Consider the following 27,544-nt stretch of genomic DNA (forward strand, 5'->3'; position numbering starts at 1 on the left):
CTCAAAATCATTGCAAATCGTCAGGAAACAAGTTTCTACGCTCATCAAGCATCAAAGAACAGGTAATGTACCGTCAAAACTCTTTCATTTTTGCTGGTTTTGCTGGTAGTTTCGTTTTTCATTTCATTAAACGTAGGGCTCAGCGTGAGTTAACTCACGCTAGTTGTATGGGCAACGTGAGTTAACTTGCGCAAGAAGATAACACTAGCATGAGTTAACTTACGCTACTGTGTTGCCCAGATTTTGAAATTTTGCGCCACTTTTTTTACTTGCTTTGCTTGCCGCACAAGTCATTTATTTATTTTTTCATTGTTTTTTTCATTGAGTAGACATTGAGTGGCATGGTTGAAAATGTGGCGGAAAGCCTCCGTCCAGCGTAGGCGTAGGTTCCGGCGAAGGGAAACCAACCAATGATGTGAAGTTTAAAGTGAAAATTCCTTTTCAAGTTGAAGCTCACATAGTTCACAATCAAGCAAAACCGGTACCTACCGGTAGCTTTGAAGAGAAGCCTAAACCGGTACCTACCTGTGTTCGTGTTATTCAAGTAAACACCGGGTCATTTTTTTACAACAAATGAAAGATGGAAAGATCAAGAAGAATTACTTGGTTGGGTTCGTCGACAAGCGGCTAGGGCGGGATTTACTATCTCTATAGATAAATCTAGTACAATATCGCCATACATGACGATGCAATGTGAGAGGAGTGGTGAATACAAGCCACCTATGACGAGGAAGATTCCGAAGCTTGACGGCACGGGCACAAGGAAATGTAATTGTCCGTTTAGGTTGAAATGCTTCTTTAATAAAAAAAAAAACTCAAGATTGGTGGATTGCAATGCTTTGTGGAATTCACAACCATGACTAGGCGCCAAAGTTATCCGGCCACCTTCTTGCGGGTCGACTAAAAGGGGAGGAGAAGCAAAGAGTTATCGACATGACAAAGAGCTTGGCAAAGCCTAGGAATATTCTCACGGATTTGAGGAAAAAAACAAAGAAAGTGTGACACTCATCAAGCAAGTGTATAATGCACGAACTAGACGGCGCAAGGGGCAAAGAAAGGACAAGACCGAGTTGCAATACTTGATTACAAAGTTGGAGAAGCATCGGTATGTCTATTTAACAAGAGCAAATACCGAGGAAACCACTCTTGAAGATTTATTCTTTGATCATCCGGATTCAATTGATATGCTCAACACCTTTCCCACCGTTTTGGTCATGGACTCCACCTACAAAACCAATACATACCGAATGCCCCTTATTTGAGATTGTTGGTGTCACCTCTACCAAATTGACCTTTACTTTGGGAATGAGCGAAACCATTTGAGTAAAGAGCAGAATTCTCGTGACTAAACCCAAACAGTTAAAGAATAATTAAGATAAAATATTGGGAAGCCAGAAGAGTATAACAAATAAACTTATGACCAAGTAAACGTGATATGATATGATTTACAAACTAAATTAATAATTAAACGTGATATGATATGATTTACAAACTAAATTAATAATTAAACGTGATATGATATATGACTATGTCAAACCTACTTATCACCAAAATAAAAAGTCAAATCTAAATTTCGGTTTTTTTTTTTTTTTTTAAGTTCTTATCAAGATGAATAAAATATATCGCGACAAACTATATAGAGTTAAATAAGTTTTCCGTACGTCTAGAAATCTTAGCTCAATTGACAAATGCCGAAATTGTAAGACGTCGTGACCCGGGTTTGAACCCGGGACCTCACAGTTGTGTGTGAGTTTAATTTCAGTGGCTTACCACTTCATCTAAGATAAAAAAAAATCAGATAAATAAGTTTTCCGTACATAAAAATATAGTAATTTATGATTTTCGTCCCTAAAATATAAAACCCGATGTTTTCATTCTCACCAATTTCATTTATTTTTTTGACAAAATCCTCGCCAAATTTTTTGATTTGTTTTTGGTCCTAATAAATATAATTTTGACACGTTCTTTACATTTCTTGAACTAAATCTGCACATAAAAGGGTTGAACATAAAAGAATCATAAATTTGACATTAACATGAATATAAATTGTTCATTAGGGATAAAAAAAAAAACAAAATGAAATTTTTTGTGACAATGAAAACATCCGCACAAAGTTGTTCGAGCACAAGTTATGCCATAATGGACTTGAAGAAAGTTACAAAGTTGCATTACAAAGTCCAAAAATGACAAGCAAAAAGAGGTTTGTCATTACGCCTAATTAAGATCGTTGCATTTGTCGTGATATATTTTGCAAATGAACAAAATAGAAAGTTATTCAATTTTTCTTTTATATTAATTTATAAATTAAGATGCTTGCATTTGTCGTGATATATTTTGTTCACATTGATAAGAAACGTAGGTATAATATTATTTTGTTCATTTAAGTTCAATCCTTTTTTTGACAAAAATGAGTGGTAATAATAAAATCGTAATGTTTAATTGGTCTGATTATTTATTTATTTTTATACAACCCCTGCCTTCCAATTATTGATCATAATTAAGTACCATAATATATATATAAGGGCCCAAGCTACGCAACCTTGGTTTAAATGAAGCAAATATACAAACTATAGTCATGGCACGAAATATTCTTCTTCTTTCTGGGATTGTTGTAAGTGTTACCTATGTGTCTATAATTGAAGCTACAGTATTGTTAACCAATGATATTACTAAGTCCTTCAATCGAAGTAGTTTTCCAGAAGGTTTTATTTTTGGAACTTCATCATCAGCTTACCAGGTACTTCAAATATTTCAATATTCTTTCACTATTATGTTCATGTTAGATGTTATATGTCGAATATTTGATGACGTAACACGATTCAAAAAAGTCGAATCAGCAAAGAAAAAACATAAAATTCGTCTCTAAGTTTGTCGCTTACGAAAAAAAGGATCAAATTCAATCTTCGATGGTTGATTTGCAGTATGAAGGTGCAGCAAATGTTGGTGGAAGAGGACCAAGTATATGGGATACTTTCACACATAATTTTCCAGGTCTTTTTCCTTTATCCATTGTTTGTATTAATTAGTTTAAAATGAGTTTTGTTTTTTGAAAGATGCATAAAATTAATTTATTAACCTAAACTCAGTTTTTCAACGCCATTGAGATGTGCCTACACAATTATTTGGTAAAACTAATCGATTTGTTTGTTGGCGCATGTGCTTGTTTTGAATTATTTCATATTAAAAATGGTAGTGCTATAAGAATAATAATTGCAAGTGTTTATAAAATAAATATGCAAGTAGTATTTTTTTTTTTTTAGTACCAAGTTGCAGAAGTATTTTTCCCCATCAAAAAATAAAGTAAAAATTTGCAGAAGTATTTTATTTTAACCTTATGATGATTCTCAAAGGGTCTAGTAATAGGAATACGGAATGAATGCAAGTTAAAATATTGTTAAATACTCCTATTGTTTTAGTCAAAATTTAATTGATACTTGAATTCTTCTTAAATATTTATTGTTTTTAAGTGAAGCTCATTAATCATCACTTGAATTTATTCACATCATTATTAATATTATTTCATTTGAAAATAAAACAAACACACACATTTTCCTATGCATAAATATATAAACAGAAGAAAAACGATTTTTTTTTTTCAAAACAAAATTGACAGCCACAAAAGATTAAGCCAATACAATAAGAAATAAAGAGAAAAATATTTTTTTGATGAGGTAAAATAATGCCAAAACTTTATTTGGAATTTATTAACTTAATTGATAAGTGTTACTCTGTTAGAATTTCGTCAAAAATAGAAAGGAAAACTTCAAAAAAAAAAAAATAGAAAGGAAAAAAGGAAGAAAGTCTTGCAATGTTTTTTTTTTTTTTTAAGAGGAAAGTCTTACTATGTAAATGTTACGTGTGTGGAAATGCAATGTTGATTGTAACCAATTTTTATTTAGGTAAAATTAATAATAATTCTTCATTTAACCATGTTGTTTGACACAGAAAAGATAAAAGACAGAAGTAATGGAGACGTAGCCATAGATGAATACCATCGCTATAAGGTTCAATACTAAGCTCCAACACATATGTCAATGATGCTTTCACTTGTGCATTGTTAATATAATTAAATGATGATGCTAAAGCATATATTGTTGAGATTCTTCTGACAAATTTAATAATACAGGAAGATGTTGAGATCATGGAAGACATCAACATGGATGCTTATAGATTTTCTATCTCTTGGTCCAGAATACTTCCAAGTAAGAAACTAGGACTAAGAAACAATTTTTTTAAACTTTTGAACATTTATTTCCTTAATGATTTATAAGGAAAAAAATAATTTTTTTTATGTAAAATAACGGTAATTAATGATCATTTATTTATGAGTCATGCTAACATGTGTTTAAGATCCTCTCTATTTGAAAAGATAAAGACACAGACGCACCGCAAGAAATTTTTCATATAGCAACGACAAAAAACTGTCGGTAAAGGTCCAAACACCGTTGGTATATAGGTCATAAAACCCATATCAATGGACACTTGCGGCCATCTACAATAGTTCGCCATACCAACGGTAAAATGCCGTCTCAATAGCTTATACTAATGAAAAATTAGGGTGTTGGAAAACATTTTGTAGCTATAGCAACGACTTTTTACACCTATTTAATAGCTTTAACCACCACGTATATCCGTTGGTATAAGGCTAGACTGTCCAGTGCTATATATTTGTTTTTTTTTATACAAATAATATTTTTGGTGGGATTCGCTTAATGCATGGTAGGATCCACTATCTATTTTTGTGGTTATCTTTCACCAATTATTTTGACAAATAGAAGTATTTGTGGGACTCTCTAAGGACATATGTAAATGATGAATGACGGTAATTTAAAGAGAAAAATTTATTTTCAACTTTTTGAAAAATTAATTGGCACAACTTTCAATATATCATTTCTATTTTTTGTTATACTAAAATGTGCCCTTTATTTAAATGCTAAATTCATTGTCTACTTTCAGAAGGAAAGCTTGGTGGAGGTGTAAACAAGGAAGGAATCAATTATTACAACAACCTCATCGATGAGCTGCTTGCCAAAGGTTATCATATATGAGCATTATTTTTATTTTTTTGGATAATAGTCACTTTATCCTTAAAATGTGTAAGGAATAGTCACAATAGTCCTTCAATGAATCAAAATTTTAAAATAGTTCTTGATTGTGCACTTTGTTAATCAAAATAGTTTTGACGCTAAAATAATTCTTCAATAGTCACAATAACTCTTTTCATTTAGGGACTGAAATGACAATAAGTAAGTACTTATAAGGGTTGATATGACAATAATTAAGTATATTAAAGGACTAATATTACAATATTAACGAAATATTTTAATGTCAGAGATTATTTTAACTAACGAAGTGCACAACACAATCAGAGACAATTTTAAAATTTTGATACATTGAATGACTGTTGTGGCTACTTGTTACACTTCAAGGACAAAAATGACTATTACTTTTTTTTTTTTTTTCATTTTCTAACAATTTTTTTTCTTAAAGGTGTTCAACCCTTTGTGACCCTTTTTCATTGGGACCTTCCTCAGACACTTGAAGATGAATATGGTGGCTTTTTAAGTCCAAATATAGTGTAACTCACATTCCTTATAACCAAAGAAAATCAAATATCATTTATAAGTTAAGCATATCATCATATGTTGTTCCTTTTACTATCACTATATTCAGGAATGATTTTCGAGACTATGTAGAGCTTTGCTTTAAAGAATTTGGAGACAGGGTAAAGCATTGGATCACATTGAATGAACCATGGACCTTTGCTAAATATGGTTATGTTGAAGGGGTTCTAGCACCCGGACGATGTTCACCCTGGCAAAACCTAAATTGCACTGGGGGAGACTCCGCCACTGAACCCTATATAGTGGCTCACAATCAATTACTTGCTCATGCATCAGCTGTCAATGTCTACAAAACTAAGTATCAGGTTTCATATTACTTTCTTTTTAAAATTAAAATAGATATCAATTCACAAAGTGTATATCTTAGATTTTAAGTCAAATCTCCTCAACCTCACAAGTAGTGATTTACTGAATTGTTTTTTTTACGTAACCAAAGAAGTATACTCCCTCCGATCATATTTATAAACAACTTTTAGTTTTACATATTTATTAAATAAATGTTAAGATACATCAGTCTTTTAATGAATCTGAAAAAACAAAAATAACTTATAAATATGACAGGAAGGAGTATGTATTTATTAAACTTTGCACGCACATTTTTTCTTATAAAAAAAAAAAAAAATCAGATACTCATGTTTCAAGGAGAGGTGGGGAATGTGGTTTTCTCTAATACATCCCCTCATGCTCGGAATTATTGAGTCATGTGACATATATGATAACATGTGACAGGTTAAAGAATTTAGATTGGACCTAAGTCATTATATCTTCGATACTTGTTGAAGATTGCTCTTCAAATACCTAAAAAAGCACGGTAGTTAATATTTACTGTTCGGTTAACTACCGTTCACATTATTTTTTTAAATCGGTTCATGATGTGAACGGTAATTAATTACCGTTGAGAGTATTTTGAATAATTTGATGTGTATGCGAGCAATTACTTATAGAGAAATTGATAGTTGAACAACCATTTTGTGACAACTTTTACGATAACTTTCTCTCTCGTACTCACATTATGTTCTCATTTTCTTTCTCTACTGCTTTGATTTTTGTACCAAGACGTACAATTCTTTATATATTTTGGTTGTTCCACAAGTTGTCACATAAAATGGTTATTCAAATAATATTCAATATTGTGTGTTGTGACCCAAACTTTCCTTTCCTTTGTGTACGCAGGAATCTCAGAAGGGCAAGATTGGGATAACACTAGTTTCTCATTGGATAATGCCACTCTATGATACTGAATTGGATCATCATGCCGCACAAAGAGCCATTGATTTCATGCTTGGATGGTAATTAACTCATTTATGAACCTAAAATTATTTGGAACTCAACTACATTAGTTATTGTCGACATTAGACACTATTAAGTACTTCATCAGTTTCTAAATATAACCAAAATTGATTTTTTAAGTTCATTCAATTAATGATGAGTGTGGTTCATATTATAGACCACATACTTCATTAATTGAATGAATCTAAAAAGTCAATTTTGCTTATATTTAAAAACAGAGGGAGTAAGTTTTTAGTCTCTAGTAATGTACATTTTTTGTCCTTGATCTCTTTAAAAATTGTCTTCAAATAGATATCTCCTAAATATTTTCCCTCGACAAATTTAACCATCACCTTTAAAAGTTGTACACGTGACATTATAAAGATCGAGAGGAACTTACAGAAAAAAAATATCATATATTTATAGAGACCAAAAACTTATGTTAAAATAAGATTTTGTTCCTTATAAATATTAGATTTTAGTCTTTCTATAGAGTGCAATTTTTAACTTATTTTAACGGTTAGGATCTAATTTGCAGGCAAAAAGCATTTAGTGTGAATTATTCAACATGTTTTATTTTAACACGCCATATAAACTAAAATTGCTTACAAGATAATTCTTCATTTACAAAAACTTACAAGATAATTTGTACGAACTACATATTTTTTAAATAGTGTAATTTTTTATTAAGACGAAAAATGAAACTTCATAAAAATTAAACTTGAGTTTAAAAAACATATTTAACCTTTTAAATAATATATATGTCTTTCAGGTTTATGGATCCATTGACAATAGGAGACTATCCAAGCTCCATGAGGTCCATGGTAGGGAGTCGATTGCCAAAGTTCTCAAAGTATCAAGCAAAGCTTCTAAAAGGATCCTTTGATTTTATTGGATTAAACTATTACACTTCCTATTATGCAACTAATGCACCTGAATTAAGTAAAGTCAAGCCCAGCTACAACACAGATCCACTTGTAATTCTTTCACGTAAGTATGTTTTATGAAGAGATTTTACATGATTATAAGATCTTAAATATGTAAGAAAACTTAGTTGAAATTATGTTAACATGAATTTGATCAGAAGTACTCGAATTCAATTTTTAACTGAAATAATTTTTAATCGAATTTTACTTATCTTTCTATGTCAAATTTTAAATTATCAAGAGTCATTCCCGTAAATATAATGGTTAAAAATAGGGTATGATGTTTTTTCTTCTTTCTTACAGAGGAGCGCAATGGAATACCTATTGGTCCAACGGTATGTATTTGATAATATTTTAATTGCAAATACAACTATATATATTGTTTTTACCTCAAAAAAAAAATATTGTTTCTTATTTCATTTATTTTTTATTTTTAAAATTTTTCTTTGGATGCAGGCTGCTTCATTTTGGATGTCAATTTATCCAAAGGGAATTCGTGAACTATTGCTCTATATTAAAACAAAGTACAACAACCCATTGATCTATATCACTGAAAATGGTAATACTAGTACATTTTTTACTTTACTTTCAATCTATTTATTTACGTTGAAAAATCAAGTTTTTTGTTTATACTAAAATTTAAGAAGGAATTTATGCTTTTTTTTTTTTTTTTGAGTAAAGAAGGAATTTATGCTAGTGGTTATTTCCTTGTTACATATAATTTTATGGTAAACGATTATATTGTGAATATATATTTAGGCATGGATGAGCTCGATGATCCAACACTTTCTCTAGAGAAAGCCCTTGAAGATACAATCAGGGTTAATTATCACTATGATCATCTCTACTATCTTCAAACTGCAATTGAGTAAGTTTTGTCAAACAAAAAGTTTAATGCTACTAGAAAAAATTAAATTAGTGACATGTACATTTCATTTTTTTTGCATCTAAATTTAGTCACTAATTATATATATTTTTGGTACAACACTAATTATATTTTTTTAAAGTAGTACAAAGTTTTTCTAAATTTATTGTAATATGTGTGATGTATCCAAATTTAATTAGGGATGGCGCTAACGTGAAAGGATATTTTGCATGGTCATTGATCGACAACTTCGAATGGGCTAATGGCTACACCATGAGGTTTGGAATATGCTTTGTAGATTACAATAATGGCATCAAAAGATATCCGAAAATGTCTGGGATTTGGTTTAAGAATTTTCTACAACGCAAAGTAATTACATATAGTGATTCACGTTAAGAAGATGAATTTATTATATCACTTGTAACTTAGAAACTTAATTACAGTTGATGCAATGAGAAATTATATTCAATGGTCACATTTATATATTATGTCTGAAAAATTGTGTAGAAAGATCTATATTTCATCGATGTATATAGAAAAAGGTTTGTAACGATGAACAATGGAATAAGCAAGAACAACTTCTAAAGATATGGATTATCAACTAAAATGAATTTTAGCTTAGATATGGTAAAGACTTGCCAAAGCTAAGGGAATAGGGGTTTTACCCTTTTTGCAAGCAAGGCCTTGAGTGTTTTCTAAAAAATAGATTTAAGGGTTAAATATATTTTTGATCCCTATAAATATGCTAAATTTTCGTTTTAGTCTCTATAATTTTTTTCAACTTTTAGTCCCTATAAAATTTTCAATCCCTACTTTTGATCCATATTTTTAAGTTAAATTTTGCACTTTTGGTCCCTATGAAATTGTGCAGAAATGTGTAGAATATTGTAAAAATCTCTCCCAAAACAAATTAGATTTTTTAACAAAACATAAATTAAATATGAATTTTTAATCGCCAAAAATATAAAAATTCATATTTAATTCATGTTTTGTTAAAAAATTCTATTTTTTTTTTTTGGGAGAGATACTTATAATATTATACATATGAGTTTACTTTAAAAGATTGCACTTTTGGTCCCTATGAAATTGTGCAGAAATGTGTAGAATATTGTAAAAATCTCTCCAAAAACAAATTAGATTTTTTAACAAAACATAAATTAAATATGAATTTTTAATCGCCAAAAATATAAAAATTCATATTTAATTCATGTTTTGTTAAAAAATTCTATTTTTTTTTTGGGAGAGATACTTATAATATTATACATATGAGTTTACTTTAAAAGAGAGACCAAAAGTGAAGATGGGAATTTTTAGGAGGACCAACGGATTGTAACATACCATTATTGGTTAAGGATCGGAACGAGATAAAATTGTTTTAAAATGAATTTTTCTAACTCAACACAATTACTTGGTTCAATTTTTTTTGACCAAATACTTGGTTCAATTTTTTTTTTTTTTGAAAGAACTTGGTTCAATTTTTTAATTGATTAAATTAGGATAAATTGTTGTCAGTCGATTAAAACAATGACTTGATCAATTAACGGTGTTAATTCAAAAAAAGAATTGCGACATAAATGCCAACTTGAACAATTAGATTCAATTAGCCCTTTTTCTTAGGAGCTAGGGTTTTACAAAATTTAATATTATTGTCTTTTAAAAATATGTAAAAAAATTTTACACATAAATGAAAGACAAATGAACAATAAACTCAGCCACTAACTCTAAACTAGATTTTTATTCCCAAATTGAAGTGTTACACATTTCGTGTGCACAACTTCCCAACGTTTATTTAATTAATAATGCGAGTAAATTTAATTCGAAAAGGATGTTACATCTATTCATCAAACATTCATTCAACACATTATTATTTTGTCGTAATTTGGAGTACGGGAAATACTTAAAAATGTTTCATAAAATAAACAAATCAAATCTTTAACTGTTATTGTCAAAATTAAAATAAAGATTTCAAATACTTAAACTTCATAGCAATTGACATTAAACGTTTGACTCAAACCTAGTGTCACGGATCAAAGCACGTATTTATTCGACTATGTAAATAACAGAACTATAGCTATGGATTTCCGTTGCCATCTTCTAAGCGTCCCGCAGCCTAGATCTTATCGTGCTGAGTATCTATCTGTACCCCAAGAGTACAAACACCAAGATACACAACACAACATAAGGGTGAGAATATTCATTTTAATCAATAAATTAGAAAAAATGAAATAATACAATAGTCATAACATCCTTTATCATCTTTTGCGATTGCAATCATGAAATTACAACATCATTACCGTTCACACCATCATCACATATATCGCATACATTTACGATTTGTTTTTCTTTAATGTGATTTTTTTCTAATTGGTTTAAAATTTCAAAACGGATTAAATTAACTTAGACGCAAATAGGAACAGTAAATATAGGCTATCGCAATGTATCATACTTCTACCCTTATGTTACGGACCCTTTTCTTCACTTCGGCAAGGGCATTATAGCCATTTCCTAAAAAAAACCCTATATACAACCGTAACGAACCGTTACAACGTTTCTAACTGTTACATTACGCGCGTTTTTACGGTTTTCGTTTCTTCTTCTTTTTCTTCTCTAATCTAACTATTTTCATATTTCATCAACAAATTCTTAATCCTTATGCATCTAGTGTTACAATTGATTCACATTTTGATATTAACCTTGATTTCCAAATCAAAAACGACAACACTTACGTGTGGTGAATTTCGATGGAGTTCGTAGAAGCGCATGAGAATCTATGTGCAATTAGACTCTTGTATAGACTTCTTGAAGATAATAGTATCGCTTTGAAAGATTCAAATTCAGAAAATGTTAGTGTTTTCATTATTCATATTTTCTGTAGTACTGACACTTCTGATCAAAGACGTGTTCGTGTTTGATATTTGACGACAAATCTTTGTCTGACATCAACATATAGGATTACATTCAATTTTGTCATTTTGTCAAATTATTACTGGTGTTAATGTTTTTCAGTGTTTCATAGCATGCTCTCTGTGGCACCGACACTTTTGATCAAAAGTGTGTTTGGTGTCCGGTGTTAGAGTGTTGAACATCTGTCTATGTGTACCAGGACACCGACACATGTGATTACATTCAATTATGTTATTTTCTGATACTACCATTGTTTGTTTCGTGTATGTGACGGTGCTTCGTAGTAAATGCTATTTTTTTATTGTAAATTCTTGTTTAAGTTAAAGTTAATTGTCATTGGCTTTTTTCATGAATGTGATTCGTGTTTTTTGTTTTTGTTTCTTGTAGGTGGTTGAGAGAGCTAGAGTTTTATTGAAAAGTTTACTTGATGTTGCTGTTGAAATTGTGTTCGAGACTCATTTAAAGGTTTTGCTTCTTACTTTTCATCATTCTACAATGATTCTTTTCCATTTTTGTTCTATTTAGGGTTTTTTATGAGGATGGTGTAAAATCATCTTCAAATTTGATTTGGATTTTGTTCAATTGAGAAATCATGAATTTGACACAATTAAGCAACTTAGATTGTTTAATTTTGGGTTAAATGTACTTCCGCCACCGTAAATTTTTAGATTTCAACCTTGCAATTCATCAAAGATTATCTTTTATATCTTTGTGGCACCTGTGGTGTGTGGTAAACCAAAATTCGCCCAAATGGCAAGGCTGAAAGTACCGTTTACCTTTTAATTTTTGATTGGACGAATTAGATTTCAAGTTTGGTAAATCTGAGTCGAAATATGAGTCGTCTGATCTAAGGAAACACATGTTGCTTGACTAGGGAGAATTTGTGATTCTCCAACTATAGGGAAGCCGCCAAATTTTGTTTGATTTAAGTTCAATTTAGAAATCAAGACTTTTCTGCAGTTAAGAATCTAGACTGTTCGGTTTTTTATTGGACGGATTATGTTCCAACTTTGGTAAATCTTAGCCAACATGCAACATTGAAATGCAAGTCGTCTGATCTAAGACAATTTAGGTTGGGATTCTCTAACTGCAGGGTGGCCTAAAAATTACCGTATGAGTAATACAACTTTTGACTTAACAATATTTTTATTTTATTTTAAATTTTACTGGTTTCGTTTCAATTTAAATTTTTCTACTTAAGACACCAATAAAATCCAATTGTATAGGAACAAACAACAATGCTTTTACTTTTAGCACTCACCTGACTTTTAGGGAGGAATGAAAATATAACTTCTGTTAAGTGATTTATATTCTTACATGCTGATTTAACAGGTCAAGACATCCATTGAACAAGAAAAGCTTGTGACCACGCCTCAGTCGAAGTCTGCAGTGGTAGCCAACATTTTTCAAACCTCGGAAAAATATCAAACTCGTAGTGAAATGGCTGTACAGAAGGATGAACAGCCTCAACATGAATTACTATGTAAAAAAGAGTTGTCAAATTTTAGCGTCACTGATTCCGGAGGAACGACAAATAAAACACTAGGAAGTTTAGGTGATCAGAATGGTATGATGCATCGTAATTTAGTGAAGGAACAAAATCTATTGGTTGAGGGTATTTCACCAATAATAGAAAGTAATCATTACGAACAACAGCATAATAATGTGAATGGTTTATATGGTTTTGGTGACCATGTAGAAGAATCATTGCAAATGTTAGACACGAAAGCTGGTGAATGCAATAAAGAAAACAATATGCCGTTGCTGAGCAATATTCGTGAAGCTGAATGCACTTCTAGTGCTGCAAGATTTGCCGAATGTCTAGAACAAAAGGGCGATTTCTCTGATGATTTGGTTAATGCAATCAAAAGAATTGAATCTCGCATTTTGGCTTTTAAACTTTGTTCAAAGTTGGCCGATTCCAGTAAGAACAGTGCAGTCCATGATCCTTTGCACAAAGTAGCTAATTCGGGAAGTCCGAAACTACAAAGAAAAGACAGTGCTGCTAGAAGTCAGTTGAGTTCTAAAAGATCTATCTCGGAAGAACATAGGTTAATGAATCAGCACACATGTGATTCGAGTTCTAAAGGTGAAAATTTGATTCCAGAAAATGCTGTTGAGAAACCATTTTTAGCTCGAAATGAATCATTACGTCAGAGTCACGCAGCATATAAGAATTGTGGGCTTCATACTAATGCAAAAGACGTAGATACGCTAAAGCATATTAATACACCGATGGTATCAAGAGAAGAATTGAGAAGTGGTCCTAGGATTCAACCTTCAGTACAAAACATGGCAACGATAGATAGAGTTAAGTCATTGAAAAGGTTAGTTAGTGGTGATACCAACTTGGGGAATCAAGCTAGTGAGTGTATTCGAGGTTTAAGGGTTCCTTTGAATCAACATGATCTTACTAAGAAGCCTTCCATGTTTATTTCTCAAACAAATAGGGAAAGTTTGGTCCGAAAATCTTCAGTAGCAAGTTGGTCTAACCCTGATAAGAATTATAAGGAAAGGAATTCTGAATCTTCCCATGCACAGAAGTTAGCAAAATCCAAACCCTCTATTGCCAGGAGAGAAAAGCCACCGCCCCATCAGATGGTAATAAAACCAACTCTATTGGACCAGAGATCTAGTGACATAAAGGTGAATTCCCGTCAACATAGAGACCGGCCGGTTTTGGACCGGAGAGGAACTCATAAGACTGGTCATGTTGAACCTTGTAAAACCAAAGATTCATCCAGGCTTCAACCGCAACATGAACCAGCAGAATCAAGCTCAAACTCTGACTCTTCTTCTCAATGGACTTCTCAGCAAGACAGTGCCGATGTTAGTAGTGAATCTGAGGATTCCTCCTTGTCAGTTGGGACACAAGGTTCCAAATCAGGAAGGATAGTTGAGGCCTCATATGAAGGCAGCTCGGAAGAGAGTAGTGATTCATATCTCAATAAGGAAAATGGCCCTTCACATAGAGTTGGAAGTTTTAAATCTTATGGATATCACAGTAAAGGAAATCCTAACAAAACAGTTGGAGGCCTAAAGAGACTAAAAAATAAGTTGGGACTAATCTTTCACCACCATCATCACCATCACCATCACCATCATGATAATGATAATGGTGGAATTCATTCTTATGAAGGTCCTAGAAATTCAATGTGGAATAACGTGCAGAATGTTTTCCATCACAAAAACAAGCATTTGATGATAACAAATCAAAATGTTAAGACAAGGAGAGGGGCTATTACAAAAGTCATGCCTCGAGGAAACCAGGTCGGTCAGTTTCACAGACTTGTGGAAGGACTATTGCGACACGTCCGGCATTCCAAGAAACCAAAGCCTTCCATGCATGGACATAGGCAAAAGAAGCTGCATTGGTGGCAAACCCTTAGACGACGCAAAGGAGTGAAGTTGAAAAACAAAGGCCGGGTTAAAAAAACGGGGTTTGTACCCCAAAAATCTATCAAGTACTAGGTCTGAATTTGTGTGAACATTTGAATTTGTGTACACATGGTGATCCTTGATATTGTTTGTGCACTGTCATATGAAGGATATTCCTTAAAGAGAAAGAATGAGAAATTAAAAAAGCTATTCATTTTGGTAGCATATGCTTCGCTATACTATGCATTTGTTGAATATAATCTATTCATTTATTTTATATAATATAAACAAGCATGTCTTTTTGTGCATAAAAAAATTAATCAAGCCAAAGTTACATGACATGCCTGCCACCAACATCAATATTATCGAGCTTTCTTTGTCATTGACTTTTATTTTATATTCCATTTTGATAATTTCAATAGTTTTAATAAACCAAAGTGTACATGACAAGATTGGTTATGCTATGTATAGCTTCCTCGTTCTTATGGCAATTTATTGTATCATTTCATTCTTCACATTCTTCTTATCTTTGAAAGCATATATAGCTTTGGTATATAAGACAATGAAAAATTCTTCCTCAAATTCCTTCAACCATGGTTGGACTTATGATGTGTTTGTGAGTTTCTACGGCGATGACACTCGTTACGGTTTCACAGGAAATCTTTATAAGACCTTGTGCCAAAAGGGAATCAACACTTTCAAAGATGACATCAAACTTAAGAAAGGAGAAGAGATTTCAACAGATCTTCTCCAAGCAATTGATGAATCTAGGATTGCTATCATTGTTTTCTCAGAAAATTATGCATCCTCAACTTGGTGTCTTGATGAACTTGTCAAGATCATGGAGTGCAAGGAAGAAAAGGGACAATTGGTTCGTATAGTTTTCTTCTATGTTGATCCTTCAAATGTAAGGCATCAAAGGGAAAGTTTTGCAAGGTCAATGGCTAAGCATGAAGAAAATCTCAAGATTAGTAAAGAAAAAATAAGTAAATGGAGAAGTGCACTTTCAAGAGCAGCAAATTTATCAGGATGGCATTTTAAAAATGGGTATCAATATATCTATTCCTTAATAGCTATCTTTTCTTTCAAGTCATTCTTCATATATTGATATAGTTTTGGGTTAATTATATTACAATTTTATTCTAGTTATTTGGCTTGAATTTTGTTGTTGAGAAATCAATTCAAATTTTCAAATAAATGCAAATAGGTTGAAACTTTTGAGGTACATTTCATGAAAAATTCCAGAATTAGAGCTTGTTTGAAACACTTCTCAAAAACTCTTTTTTAGTTTTCAAAAACTTAAAAATTAAAAACTTGTTTGCTAAACTATTTTTAAAATTACAGTTTTGTAAACTGTTTTAAATTTTTTAGTTTTGGGACTAAAAAACTAAAACAGGTAAAAGGATAACTATTGTGAGAAGAAGACTTGTATGTTTCAAAAACTAAAAACAAAAACTATTTCAAACAGGCCCTAGTGTCCACTTTGTGATATACATGAAAAGTCACTTCTGTCAAAAATAATGAATTAGTCACTTCTCTCTCCTATAAATAGAGAGACATGTTTTTTTTTTTTGTTACAAAATAGAGAGACATGTGAACAATGTTAAACTGATATGGTCGTATTATATTTTTTCTGTATTTGTTACAAGAGAGGAATATGTTATAAAACCATATTTTTAACATAACCAAAATCAGGGTATTAATAATTAATATATTCTTTCAAAAAAAATTAGAGGAATGCTAGGGTCACACCCTCTAACACTCTCTTTGGACACACTCTCATCTATTGGAGCCACCTCATCACTTATTTTTTCTTTTTTCACTTGTAACCGGTTCTCCAAGTGAGGAGAGAGAAACCAGTTCAAGACAAAAATTGGAGAGAGAAATTCACTCATACATGTGTTTCATTCTGGAATTCCATTCCTTTTTCTTCTCTTTTTCTTTCCTCTTCTTCTCCATGTTCGCCTCTCTCGCCCCTCCCTTCAATGCTTTTATGTAATTTCTTCACCCATCATTTATAAATCCTAACAATTGTAGTTTCAATTTCCAATTGGTATAACATCATATAGAAAAGGACTTTTTTTTTCCAGGAATGAAAGGGAAAATCGAACAAATTGGGCGAATCTTTAAAAGTGAATTGATAATTTTGCTGGTATGGAAAGAGTTTGTATCAAATGGAATATATAGTTTAATTTGATTTATTTTAATTTTAATAAAAATGGAACATGTTAAAGCAGGGATATGGGTTTGAAAGCGTGAATTAGTGAAGGGAGGTAGCTTATTTTCTCCCAGTAAAACCTTGGTTGTAGAAATAGTTCAGATGCTCTATGTATGTACTGATGAATATAACTGTAATCGCCGCCGGTGATTTTACGGATCGGAAGTTTGGAGCGTTGTCGTGAAGGGAGAGAGATTGACGATGCTTGAAACGATAGTTTTTTGAAAACGAAGGCTATGTTGGAGGAAGAAGGAGAGACGAACAACATGATGAGGTGGTGGAGTAGGATTTGTTTGTTGTCGGAGGAGGAAAGGAGAGGGAGCAGAAAGAGTGGAGGAAGTGGTGATGTGGTGGTTGTTGTGAATTGTTTAGTGATTTCTCTTTCCACTTGAAGAATCGGTTACCAGTAAAAAAGTAAGAAATAAGTGATGAGTTGGCTCCAATAGATGAGAGTGTGTCCAAAGAGAGTGTTAGAGGGTGTGACCCTAGCATTCCTCAAAAAATTAATATATCTCCTAAAATTTCTTCTACAATCTTCTAATGGACGGCTCAAGCCAACAAACAGTTGAAATTATTGGAAATTAAGAAGTTTCACATAGGTGGGATTAAGAAAAACAAAGTGTTTATAAGTAGTGAAAAGTTTGAGTATATTGGTTTGAACTTTTGGACCATGGAGCATGACCATTGGTTTGAACTTTTGCGACTTTCTTCACCCATAGTAGAATCTTAAAATAGGCAAAATCTATCTAATTGCGATTTTACGATTTCTTATAAACTAAGTCATTTATGACTATATACCATTTATAACATATATTTAGTATATTTGTACCAAAAAAAAAACATATATTTAGTATTTTTTTTTTTGTAAAATCCATCAATTTTGATTGCGATTTTACAATTTCTTATATCGATTCTACAAAATAGTTGAGTAAAATCATTTGGTTGAGATTTTACGATTGTGGATTTTGATCTTCTCTTTCGACCTGAATCAAAATCCCGATTTTGACAACCTTGTAACAAACTATAATAGACAAATGGTCCAATCCCGTTGAGAACAAGATCTTAAAGAAAGAAAAAAGAGTGAACCTATCACTATCTAAATTGGATCTTCTCCTTTCCTTTATCTCTCTCTTGATCTTCCCTATCTCTATTGTGTTGTGTGCAAGTGTGAGTTATATGACCCCACATCGGTTAGAAAAGTGGAGGTGAAGCATTTTATAAGTGAGAGGACTCATAAACTCATTGTCTTAAGGTTTTAGGTAAGAGTGTGGTTCTCTCTCGCTTATGCGCTTGTTCCGCCCTTTATGTGGGCATTCTCCCTAGTTCCCCTTGTAACCCAACAGTGCTCTGAACTAACTTCTTGGCAATCTGGTGGCCTTAGGAGTTTTCCATCTCAGCCATCAATATTAAGCATGGGAAGACACACCGTCTGGGGTTAAATCATAGTATTTTAATGCAATAACATTACTCAATTAGGAACGTGGAAATAAGGTAAGAGTAGGTAAGTTTTACTTTTAAAGATTAGCATTAAAATAGTCTCTTTAAAAGAAGTTTAAAGGTTGTAATAAACTTTACTTGCAAACATATTTATCACTTAATCATTCTTCAACCACAAAAGTGGTTTAACTCATAATGAACTTAAACACGAAAATAGAAATGGAGAAGATAATGAATAAAAACATAATTGCAAAAATCAATAAAAGAGAGTAGTGGTTACAAAAGAGAAATTACAATAGAACTTTGTTATTACACCACTAGTACACCCTTGCAAGAAAAGAAAAACTCTTATCCCCCCATCCAAGAAGAGTGACACTGAAATATTGTTTGTATCTATCACAAAAATCGAGGCCTAACTCATCCTTATAAACCGTCTTGTATGGTGAGGAGTGGCTCCTCTTTATAAACTCTTCTCAAGAATCCTAACTATCCAAAGTGGGACTAAATCCACCCATCAACCTAAAAAACACAAACTAATCTACTATATTCCCACACTCTAATTGAGTCCATGCAGTAATCTCCAAGAAGAATTGAAATGACAATGTGTAAATTCCTCTATGTGTAAGCAGTACTTGCAAGAGCAATTTGTTAAGGCAGCAAATCTACTTGATCAACAAGTTAGGGTTTTCAGGTTTTGAGTTTTTGTTGGATTAGAGAGAATAGAAGAATGAAAGAATGATTAGAATTGAAGTATAAACTTGTGTTATTGATAATATTTGAAACTATACATGAGGAGTAGCTTATATACAAGTGTATGCTAGGTTACTTGAAGTACAAGTTAAGTAACCACCCTAACAAATATAAGCTATATTCTAGGAAACTTGTAACAAATCAAAACAACTGCATATGTATCTTTGATGTATCTCATCACTCTAGTGTTCCTTTGATGTATCTCATCACTCTTTTGGCTACTAGCAGATAAGATGCTCTTCATTCACTCATGAACCTGCTAATTATACCAACTGCATATGCAATATCAGGTCTACTATTGCATAGATATCTTAGTGATCCCACAATTTGCTTAAACAATGTAGGATCCATTAATTCTTCTTCTTCATCACTAGTTTAATATTTGTCTCAACAGGTGATGATGATGGATTGCAGCTCATCATATTGAACCTCTTCAATATATCAGATGCATACTTCATTTGATGCATCACCAATCCTTCTGTAACTTCAGTGAATTCCATGCCCAGGAAATTTGTCAGATACCCTAAATCTGTCATCTCAAACTCAATCATCAATTGACATTTGAATGCTTCTATCTCATTCACATAACTACCGGTTACTATTAAGTCATCAACATATAGACATATGTGTAATTGATTACCTTTTATTCCTTTCATCACATAGACACCATATTCAGACTTGCATTTTACAAAATCTTGTTGCACAAGGAAACTGTCAATTCTCTTGTTCCAAGCTCTTGGTGCTTGTTTCAATCCATAGAGGGCTTTATGTAATCTATACACCATATCCTCCTTCCCTTTGATCTTGAAACCTGGTGGTTGTGTTACATACACTACTTCATCTATTGGACCATCTAAGAAAGCAGAATTCACATCTAGATGATACATTGGTCAGTTTCTTCCACAGGCTATGGCAATTATCAGTCTCATAGTCTCTAGCCTTGCTACTGGAGCATATAGTTCAAAGTAATCCATACCAGCCTTCTGCATGAATCCCCTTGCCACTAATCTAGCTTTGTGTTCGGTTACTTCACCATTTGGCTTCAGTTTCAATTTGAAAATCCATTTCACATCAATGGCCTTCTTGCTAGCAGGTAACTTAGTCAGTTCCCAAGTATTGTTTCTGTTGATTGCATTCAGTTCTTCAATCATAGCATTCTTCCACACTTCTTCATTCTTGCTATTTCATAGTTGATTGGTTCTGAGTCTGCTAGTAATGCAAAGTGAACAAATTCTCCTTCCTCATCAACTTGATTATCAGGAGTAATTTCATGTCTAGCTAGCCTTGTGGAAACAAATCTTTGTCTCCTTAAAGTTCTAGTGGCTTGATTCTCTTCAACATGTACTTCATCTTGAACTTCATTATCTATTTGAACTTGTTCAACTTGTTCCTCTTCTTTAATGGTTGTAGGAATAGTCAGATTAGAACTCTTCTCTTTCTTGTTCCAATCTCAAGCTTCATTTTCACAGACTTTAACATCTCTACTGATCACTATTGAATGATTCAGTGGATGATATAGTTTATATGCACTTGTTTCATGATATCCAACCAAAATCATAGGTTCATTCTTGTCCCCCCAACTTTCTTCTCTTTGCATCAGAGATATGTGAAACACCCCTACTAGAAAATTACGTAGGATATCTAGCATGAGTGTTAAACTTGGCGTCGGGTACATTAAAATTACAATAAATAAAAACTCTCTGAAAAAAATTCATAGAATTTATCACCTGTTAACTCAGAAATAGTACCATTGACGTATACTTTATATGGTCCAGCTACTTCTGCTTCTTTGTCAAGAACCATCCTGTCGTATAATAACTTGTATATCTGAAATAAATAAAAGGGATTGGGGTGAGACAAGATGTCTCAGTGAGTTCCATCTATCCTAGGTCGTAGGCAATCTCGGGGAACCTAGGATCGCCATCTGTTTCTAAACTTAACCCATTTCGGGTTTATACAATTTCATTATGCATAACTGAGCGATCAGGGTTAACTAAAATCGCTGTCAGAAATATTATTTTGATTATACAATAAATATAGTCATACTCATAACTTTAATCATAAACATAATCACCATAATCATAATAGTAATCATAAACATATATCTTCAATATGTCATACCCTGGTATAACTTATACTTTAACAAACATATCTGGGTATGTCACTGATTCTTTTCTAATATCAACTAGTCTCGGCTAACTAAGCCAGAGTTCCATAACTAAATTTCCTCATTTCCAACTATTGGCAAAATTTCCATGAAATATTTCTTCGTGGCTAATTCATTCTATACATAACTCTCATATTAATACGTGTATTTATGTTGGAGGGTCCTTAGAATTTTTCCTTGGTTCCATAATTTTATTTTTTTTGTTCTATTTCAAATATTATTCGAATAATTCTTGACTTTAAATTTTATATCATTGATTATACATTTCATTCGTTACTATGAGCCGTACCTCATAGGCTACATTATCTCTCGTTGTAGCAAACGGATTACTATGACCCGTACGTCATAGGCTACATTACCTCTCGTTGTAGCAAACGGTTTACTATGACCCGTACGTCATAGGCTACATTATCTCTCGTTGTAGCAAACGGATTACTATGACCCGTACGTCATAGGCTACATTATCTCTCGTTGTAGCAAACGGTTTACTATGACCCGTACGTCATAGGCTACATTATCTCTCGTTGTAGCAAACGGTTTACTATGACCCGTACGTCATAGGCTACATTATCTCTCGTTGTAGCAAACGGATTTTTCATATTTTCTTTTATTATTATTTTTTTCTCTTTCTTTCTTTTCTTTGAGCATGTTACTCATTTCAATTTTTCTTCTCATTTCCATTTCTTTGCGATTTTCAATAATTCACTGTGAGCATATTACTCACAAGCTGCATTTCAAATTTTCTTTCAAATCATTTCTATAATTTTATACATCAATTGTCTTGATAGAATTTCCCTCCAACATTTATACTAGCATAAACATACTTATTAACATAAAAGATATTTTAGATTACATTAATAAGAATATCTAATTCATAAATAATCATTCTACTATCTCATATTTATTCCGTTTCAAATGTACCATTCATAAGGCATAACAGTCAAACTATAATTATGTCAATTTATTCTAATAACTCATAATCACACATTAGCAATTTAGTGGTATAATTTACTACCCAAAGGTGGGTTTTCTAACTAAAGGAACTCACCAATACATCTTTGGCCACTTCAATCAGCTCAAGCATCAACAAAGGTCATGCCATGCTCCATAAGCACTTTTTTTTCAAAAACATCTTATCCATAGCTTATTGTTCTGCTTTCGGCTTTTTAACTCAAACATCAACTTATCCATAATCTCATCACTTCTGCCATTGCTTCAATTTCACAGAATCACTTTCCTGACAGATTTCCCAAAACGGCTTATTTGCAGCTTATGACTTATGAACGTCCCAATTTCGACTCAAACTTCAATCCAAACACTTACTAAGTCTATCAAGAAATAAATATTCAATTCTGGAGCGATTCCACCAACTTAACTTCGCAATTCAACTTATTCCGCAAAATTATGTCAAAACCCGTAAGTGACTTTCAGCAGGCTTTTCCAAAGTTCAAACGTGTTTTCTGAGTTCATTTTTAATCCAAATCATATGAAATTTATGTCTAAACTGAAGGGAATTGAAAGGAGAATCCAAAACTGCAATAATAATTCAATTCCAAACTACACAGCAAAAGATACGAATCAAAACCAGAACATGTCCCAACAACTTAGCAATTCATACCTCAGTCTTTGATTCTTGGTTCTAACTTGGCTTTTGCTTCTTCAACATGCATAGCTACACTTCTATCACGCAGGAAGAAATCCCCATTTGAAGCTTCTAAGTACCAAATCAAAACACCAAAGATCAACAAGCTTACATGTACATGACTTAACACCATCATTTGTTCCTTGTGAACCCACAACAGCACCCTCAAGCTCAAAGCTCACAAGCAGCTCAAACAATCTGAATTGAATAGGAAACATGGAATTTGGGGATAAAGGTATGATTCAGCTGATGGAGGGAGAAGAGGAAATCCATGGCTTGCTTGTGTCATATACTTGTTCTAGTGATCAATTACATGTGTTTTCATGTGGATTTTAGTGAGGATTGAGTGGAAGAAGCAATGGAGAGAAGGAAGGATGATAAGGACGAGAGAGAGGAAGGAAAAAAAATGAAGGAAAAAAATGTTTTTGGAATGTTTTAGAAGCTTGGAGAAAGTGGGAGAAAAATAACCCAATTTCTAAAAAAAAATCTTATGTCCCAAATTACCAAATTGCCCTTCAAGGGAAAAGACACAATTATCCTCCGCTAATTCGTAACCACTTAATTTCTCATGTCCGTTGGAATAGTAATACGAGAAACTTACCAAATATTGTCGATTTTCTCAATAAGTAATTAATCCTTTGAAAATTATTTTCGTTCTGACATGTACTGATACGACAATTTATTTAAAATTACGCGGGATATTACAATCTACCCCCCTTAAAGAAATTTCGTCCTCGAAATTTAAGAATTTACTTGTTAATAAGCACAAATAATTTCTCCAACTTTCAACTTTAGATTCCAACATACGTCTGATACAAACTGATTTTTTTTTTCTTACTGACTAATTTAAACTGTATAGGTACCAGCCACTACGCTTCCGCTGCGCCACTCTGATTTATTTCTTCACACCTTACATCATACTCCTTATACTGCGTCTTCTATTAAGGTTTCATTCATCTCTCAGACATTTGTTCTAACTGTCATATACTAGTCTGAGTTGATCAGGCTCAGCCAGACATGACATTTGGAATAAATATCTGGAATCCAATAGTCACACTACATCTTATTGAATTCCATTGACCCAAGGCACGATCTGAATCGACCTGCTCTGATACCAAATTGAAACACCCCTACTAGAAAATTACGTAGGATATCTAGCATGAGTGTTAAACTTGGCGTCAGGTACATTAAAATTACAATAAATAAAAACTCTCTGAAAAAAATTCATAGAATTTATCACCTGTTAACTCAGAAATAGTACCATTGACGTATACTTTATATGGTCCAGCTACTTCTGCTTCTTTGTCAAGAACCATCCTGTCGTATAATAACTTGTATATCTGAAATAAATAAAAGGGATTGGGGTGAGACAAGATGTCTCAGTGAGTTCCATCTATCCTAGGTCGTAGGCAATCTCGGGGAACCTAGGATCGCCATCTGTTTCTAAACTTAACCCATTTCGGGTTTATACAATTTCATTATGCATAACTGAGCGATCAGGGTTAACTAAAATCGCTGTCAGAAATATTATTTTGATTATACAATAAATATAGTCATACTCATAACTTTAATCATAAACATAATCACCATAATCATAATAGTAATCATAAACATATATCTTCAATATGTCATACCCTGGTATAACTTATACTTTAACAAACATATCTGGGTATGTCACTGATTCTTTTCTAATATCAACTAGTCTCGGCTAACTAAGCCAGAGTTCCATAACTAAATTTCCTCATTTCCAACTATTGGCAAAATTTCCATGAAATATTTCTTCGTGGCTAATTCATTCTATACATAACTCTCATATTAATACGTGTATTTATGTTGGAGGGTCCTTAGAATTTTTCCTTGGTTCCATAATTTTATTTTTTTTGTTCTATTTCAAATATTATTCGAATAATTCTTGACTTTAAATTTTATATCATTGATTATACATTTCATTCGTTACTATGAGCCGTACCTCATAGGCTACATTATCTCTCGTTGTAGCAAACGGATTACTATGACCCGTACGTCATAGGCTACATTACCTCTCGTTGTAGCAAACGGTTTACTATGACCCGTACGTCATAGGCTACATTACCTCTCGTTGTAGCAAACGGATTACTATGACCCGTACGTCATAGGCTACATTATCTCTCGTTGTAGCAAACGGTTTACTATGACCCGTACGTCATAGGCTACATTATCTCTCGTTGTAGCAAACGGTTTACTATGACCCGTACGTCATAGGCTACATTATCTCTCGTTGTAGCAAACGGTTTACTATGACCCGTACGTCATAGGCTACATTATCTCTCGTTGTAGCAAACGGATTTTTCATATTTTCTTTTATTATTATTTTTTTCTCTTTCTTTCTTTTCTTTGAGCATGTTACTCATTTCAATTTTTCTTCTCATTTCCATTTCTTTGCGATTTTCAATAATTCACTGTGAGCATATTACTCACAAGCTGCATTTCAAATTTTCTTTCAAATCATTTCTATAATTTTATACATCAATTGTCTTGATAGAATTTCCCTCCAACATTTATACTAGCATAAACATACTTATTAACATAAAAGATATTTTAGATTACATTAATAAGAATATCTAATTCATAAATAATCATTCTACTATCTCATATTTATTCCGTTTCAAATGTACCATTCATAAGGCATAACAGTCAAACTATAATTATGTCAATTTATTCTAATAACTCATAATCACACATTAGCAATTTAGTGGTATAATTTACTACCCAAAGGTGGGTTTTCTAACTAAAGGAACTCACCAATACATCTTTGGCCACTTCAATCAGCTCAAGCATCAACAAAGGTCATGCCATGCTCCATAAGCACTTTTTTTTCAAAAACATCTTATCCATAGCTTATTGTTCTGCTTTCGGCTTTTTAACTCAAACATCAACTTATCCATAATCTCATCACTTCTGCCATTGCTTCAATTTCACAGAATCACTTTCCTGACAGATTTCCCAAAACGGCTTATTTGCAGCTTATGACTTATGAACGTCCCAATTTCGACTCAAACTTCAATCCAAACACTTACTAAGTCTATCAAGAAATAAATATTCAATTCTGGAGCGATTCCACCAACTTAACTTCGCAATTCAACTTATTCCGCAAAATTATGTCAAAACCCGTAAGTGACTTTCAGCAGGCTTTTCCAAAGTTCAAACGTGTTTTCTGAGTTCATTTTTAATCCAAATCATATGAAATTTATGTCTAAACTGAAGGGAATTGAAAGGAGAATCCAAAACTGCAATAATAATTCAATTCCAAACTACACAGCAAAAGATACGAATCAAAACCAGAACATGTCCCAACAACTTAGCAATTCATACCTCAGTCTTTGATTCTTGGTTCTAACTTGGCTTTTGCTTCTTCAACATGCATAGCTACACTTCTATCACGCAGGAAGAAATCCCCATTTGAAGCTTCTAAGTACCAAATCAAAACACCAAAGATCAACAAGCTTACATGTACATGACTTAACACCATGTGAACCCACAACAGCACCCTCAAGCTCAAAGCTCACAAGCAGCTCAAACAATCTGAATTGAATAGGAAACATGGAATTTGGGGATAAAGGTATGATTCAGCTGATGGAGGGAGAAGAGGAAATCCATGGCTTGCTTGTGTCATATACTTGTTCTAGTGATCAATTACATGTGTTTTCATGTGGATTTTAGTGAGGATTGAGTGGAAGAAGCAATGGAGAGAAGGAAGGATGATAAGGACGAGAGAGAGGAAGGAAAAAAAATGAAGGAAAAAAATGTTTTTGGAATGTTTTAGAAGCTTGGAGAAAGTGGGAGAAAAATAACCCAATTTCTAAAAAAAAATCTTATGTCCCAAATTACCAAATTGCCCTTCAAGGGAAAAGACACAATTATCCTCCGCTAATTCGTAACCACTTAATTTCTCATGTCCGTTGGAATAGTAATACGAGAAACTTACCAAATATTGTCGATTTTCTCAATAAGTAATTAATCCTTTGAAAATTATTTTCGTTCTGACATGTACTGATACGACAATTTATTTAAAATTACGCGGGATATTACAATATGTTTGTAACATAAGGAACCAAAAACTCTTAAGTGCTTAGCAGACTGCTTGCTTCCTAACCAAATCTCTTCAGGAATTTGATCAAGTTTCTTAGTGGGACATCTGTTCAAGATGTATGCTGCAGTTCTTACAGTTTCTCCCCAAAATGTATTAGGCATCTTCTTCTTCTTGACCATACTTCTGGTCATGTCAAGCAGACTTCTATTTCTTCTTTCAGCCAAACCATTATGTTGTGGAGTATATGGAGCAGTTACTTCATGCACAATGCCATTGTTTTCATAAAATTTCTCAA

General features: G+C 32.6%; 3 protein-coding genes and 1 long non-coding RNA gene across 6 annotated transcripts; 3 read left to right on the forward strand and 1 right to left on the reverse strand.

Moving 5' to 3' along the window:
• Positions 1–2,547: 2,547 nt before the first annotated feature.
• LOC146917639 (beta-glucosidase 12-like) lies at positions 2,548–9,241 on the forward strand. Of its 3 annotated transcripts, none has more exons than XM_085719465.1 (13): positions 2,548–2,737; positions 2,922–2,991; positions 3,946–4,004; positions 4,127–4,202; positions 4,957–5,034; positions 5,491–5,578; positions 5,674–5,929; positions 6,798–6,913; positions 7,666–7,883; positions 8,123–8,154; positions 8,276–8,378; positions 8,579–8,687; positions 8,885–9,241. In XM_085719465.1, the coding sequence occupies exons 1-13, from the start codon at positions 2,576–2,578 to the stop codon at positions 9,078–9,080; spliced, it is 1,563 nt and encodes a 520-aa protein (XP_085575591.1). In that variant the 5' UTR covers positions 2,548–2,575; the 3' UTR covers positions 9,081–9,241. The 3 variants fall into 3 exon arrangements, with proteins under 3 accessions (XP_085575591.1, XP_085575593.1, XP_085575594.1); XM_085719467.1 differs by having other exon boundaries at positions 6,807–6,913; XM_085719468.1 differs by lacking the exons at positions 3,946–4,004; positions 4,127–4,202.
• Positions 9,242–11,425: 2,184 nt separating this feature from the next.
• Positions 11,426–15,191, forward strand: KPL (kokopelli). The gene is made up of 3 exons (XM_085721903.1): positions 11,426–11,527; positions 11,976–12,053; positions 12,921–15,191. The coding sequence occupies exons 1-3, from the start codon at positions 11,426–11,428 to the stop codon at positions 15,057–15,059; spliced, it is 2,319 nt and encodes a 772-aa protein (XP_085578029.1). The 3' UTR covers positions 15,060–15,191.
• A 271-nt stretch (positions 15,192–15,462) lies between these two features.
• Positions 15,463–16,115, forward strand: LOC146917641 (disease resistance protein RPV1-like). The gene has a single exon (XM_085719481.1). The coding sequence runs from the start codon at positions 15,529–15,531 to the stop codon at positions 16,072–16,074; it is 546 nt and encodes a 181-aa protein (XP_085575607.1). The 5' UTR covers positions 15,463–15,528; the 3' UTR covers positions 16,075–16,115.
• Positions 16,116–20,972: 4,857 nt separating this feature from the next.
• LOC146917642 (uncharacterized) lies at positions 20,973–27,244 on the reverse strand. Its single transcript, XR_015015797.1, has 4 exons — positions 25,962–27,244; positions 24,421–24,520; positions 22,587–24,313; positions 20,973–21,198 (listed from the first exon to the last, which is right to left on the reverse strand). It is a non-coding gene; the product is annotated as an uncharacterized LOC146917642 (long non-coding RNA).
• Between the last annotated feature and the right edge of the window lie 300 nt (positions 27,245–27,544).

Source organism: Medicago sativa, chromosome 6 (genome assembly GCF_051527215.1).
Source record: "Medicago sativa cultivar Bolivia chromosome 6, Bolivia_mono, whole genome shotgun sequence".
NCBI lineage: Eukaryota > Viridiplantae > Streptophyta > Magnoliopsida > Fabales > Fabaceae > Medicago > Medicago sativa.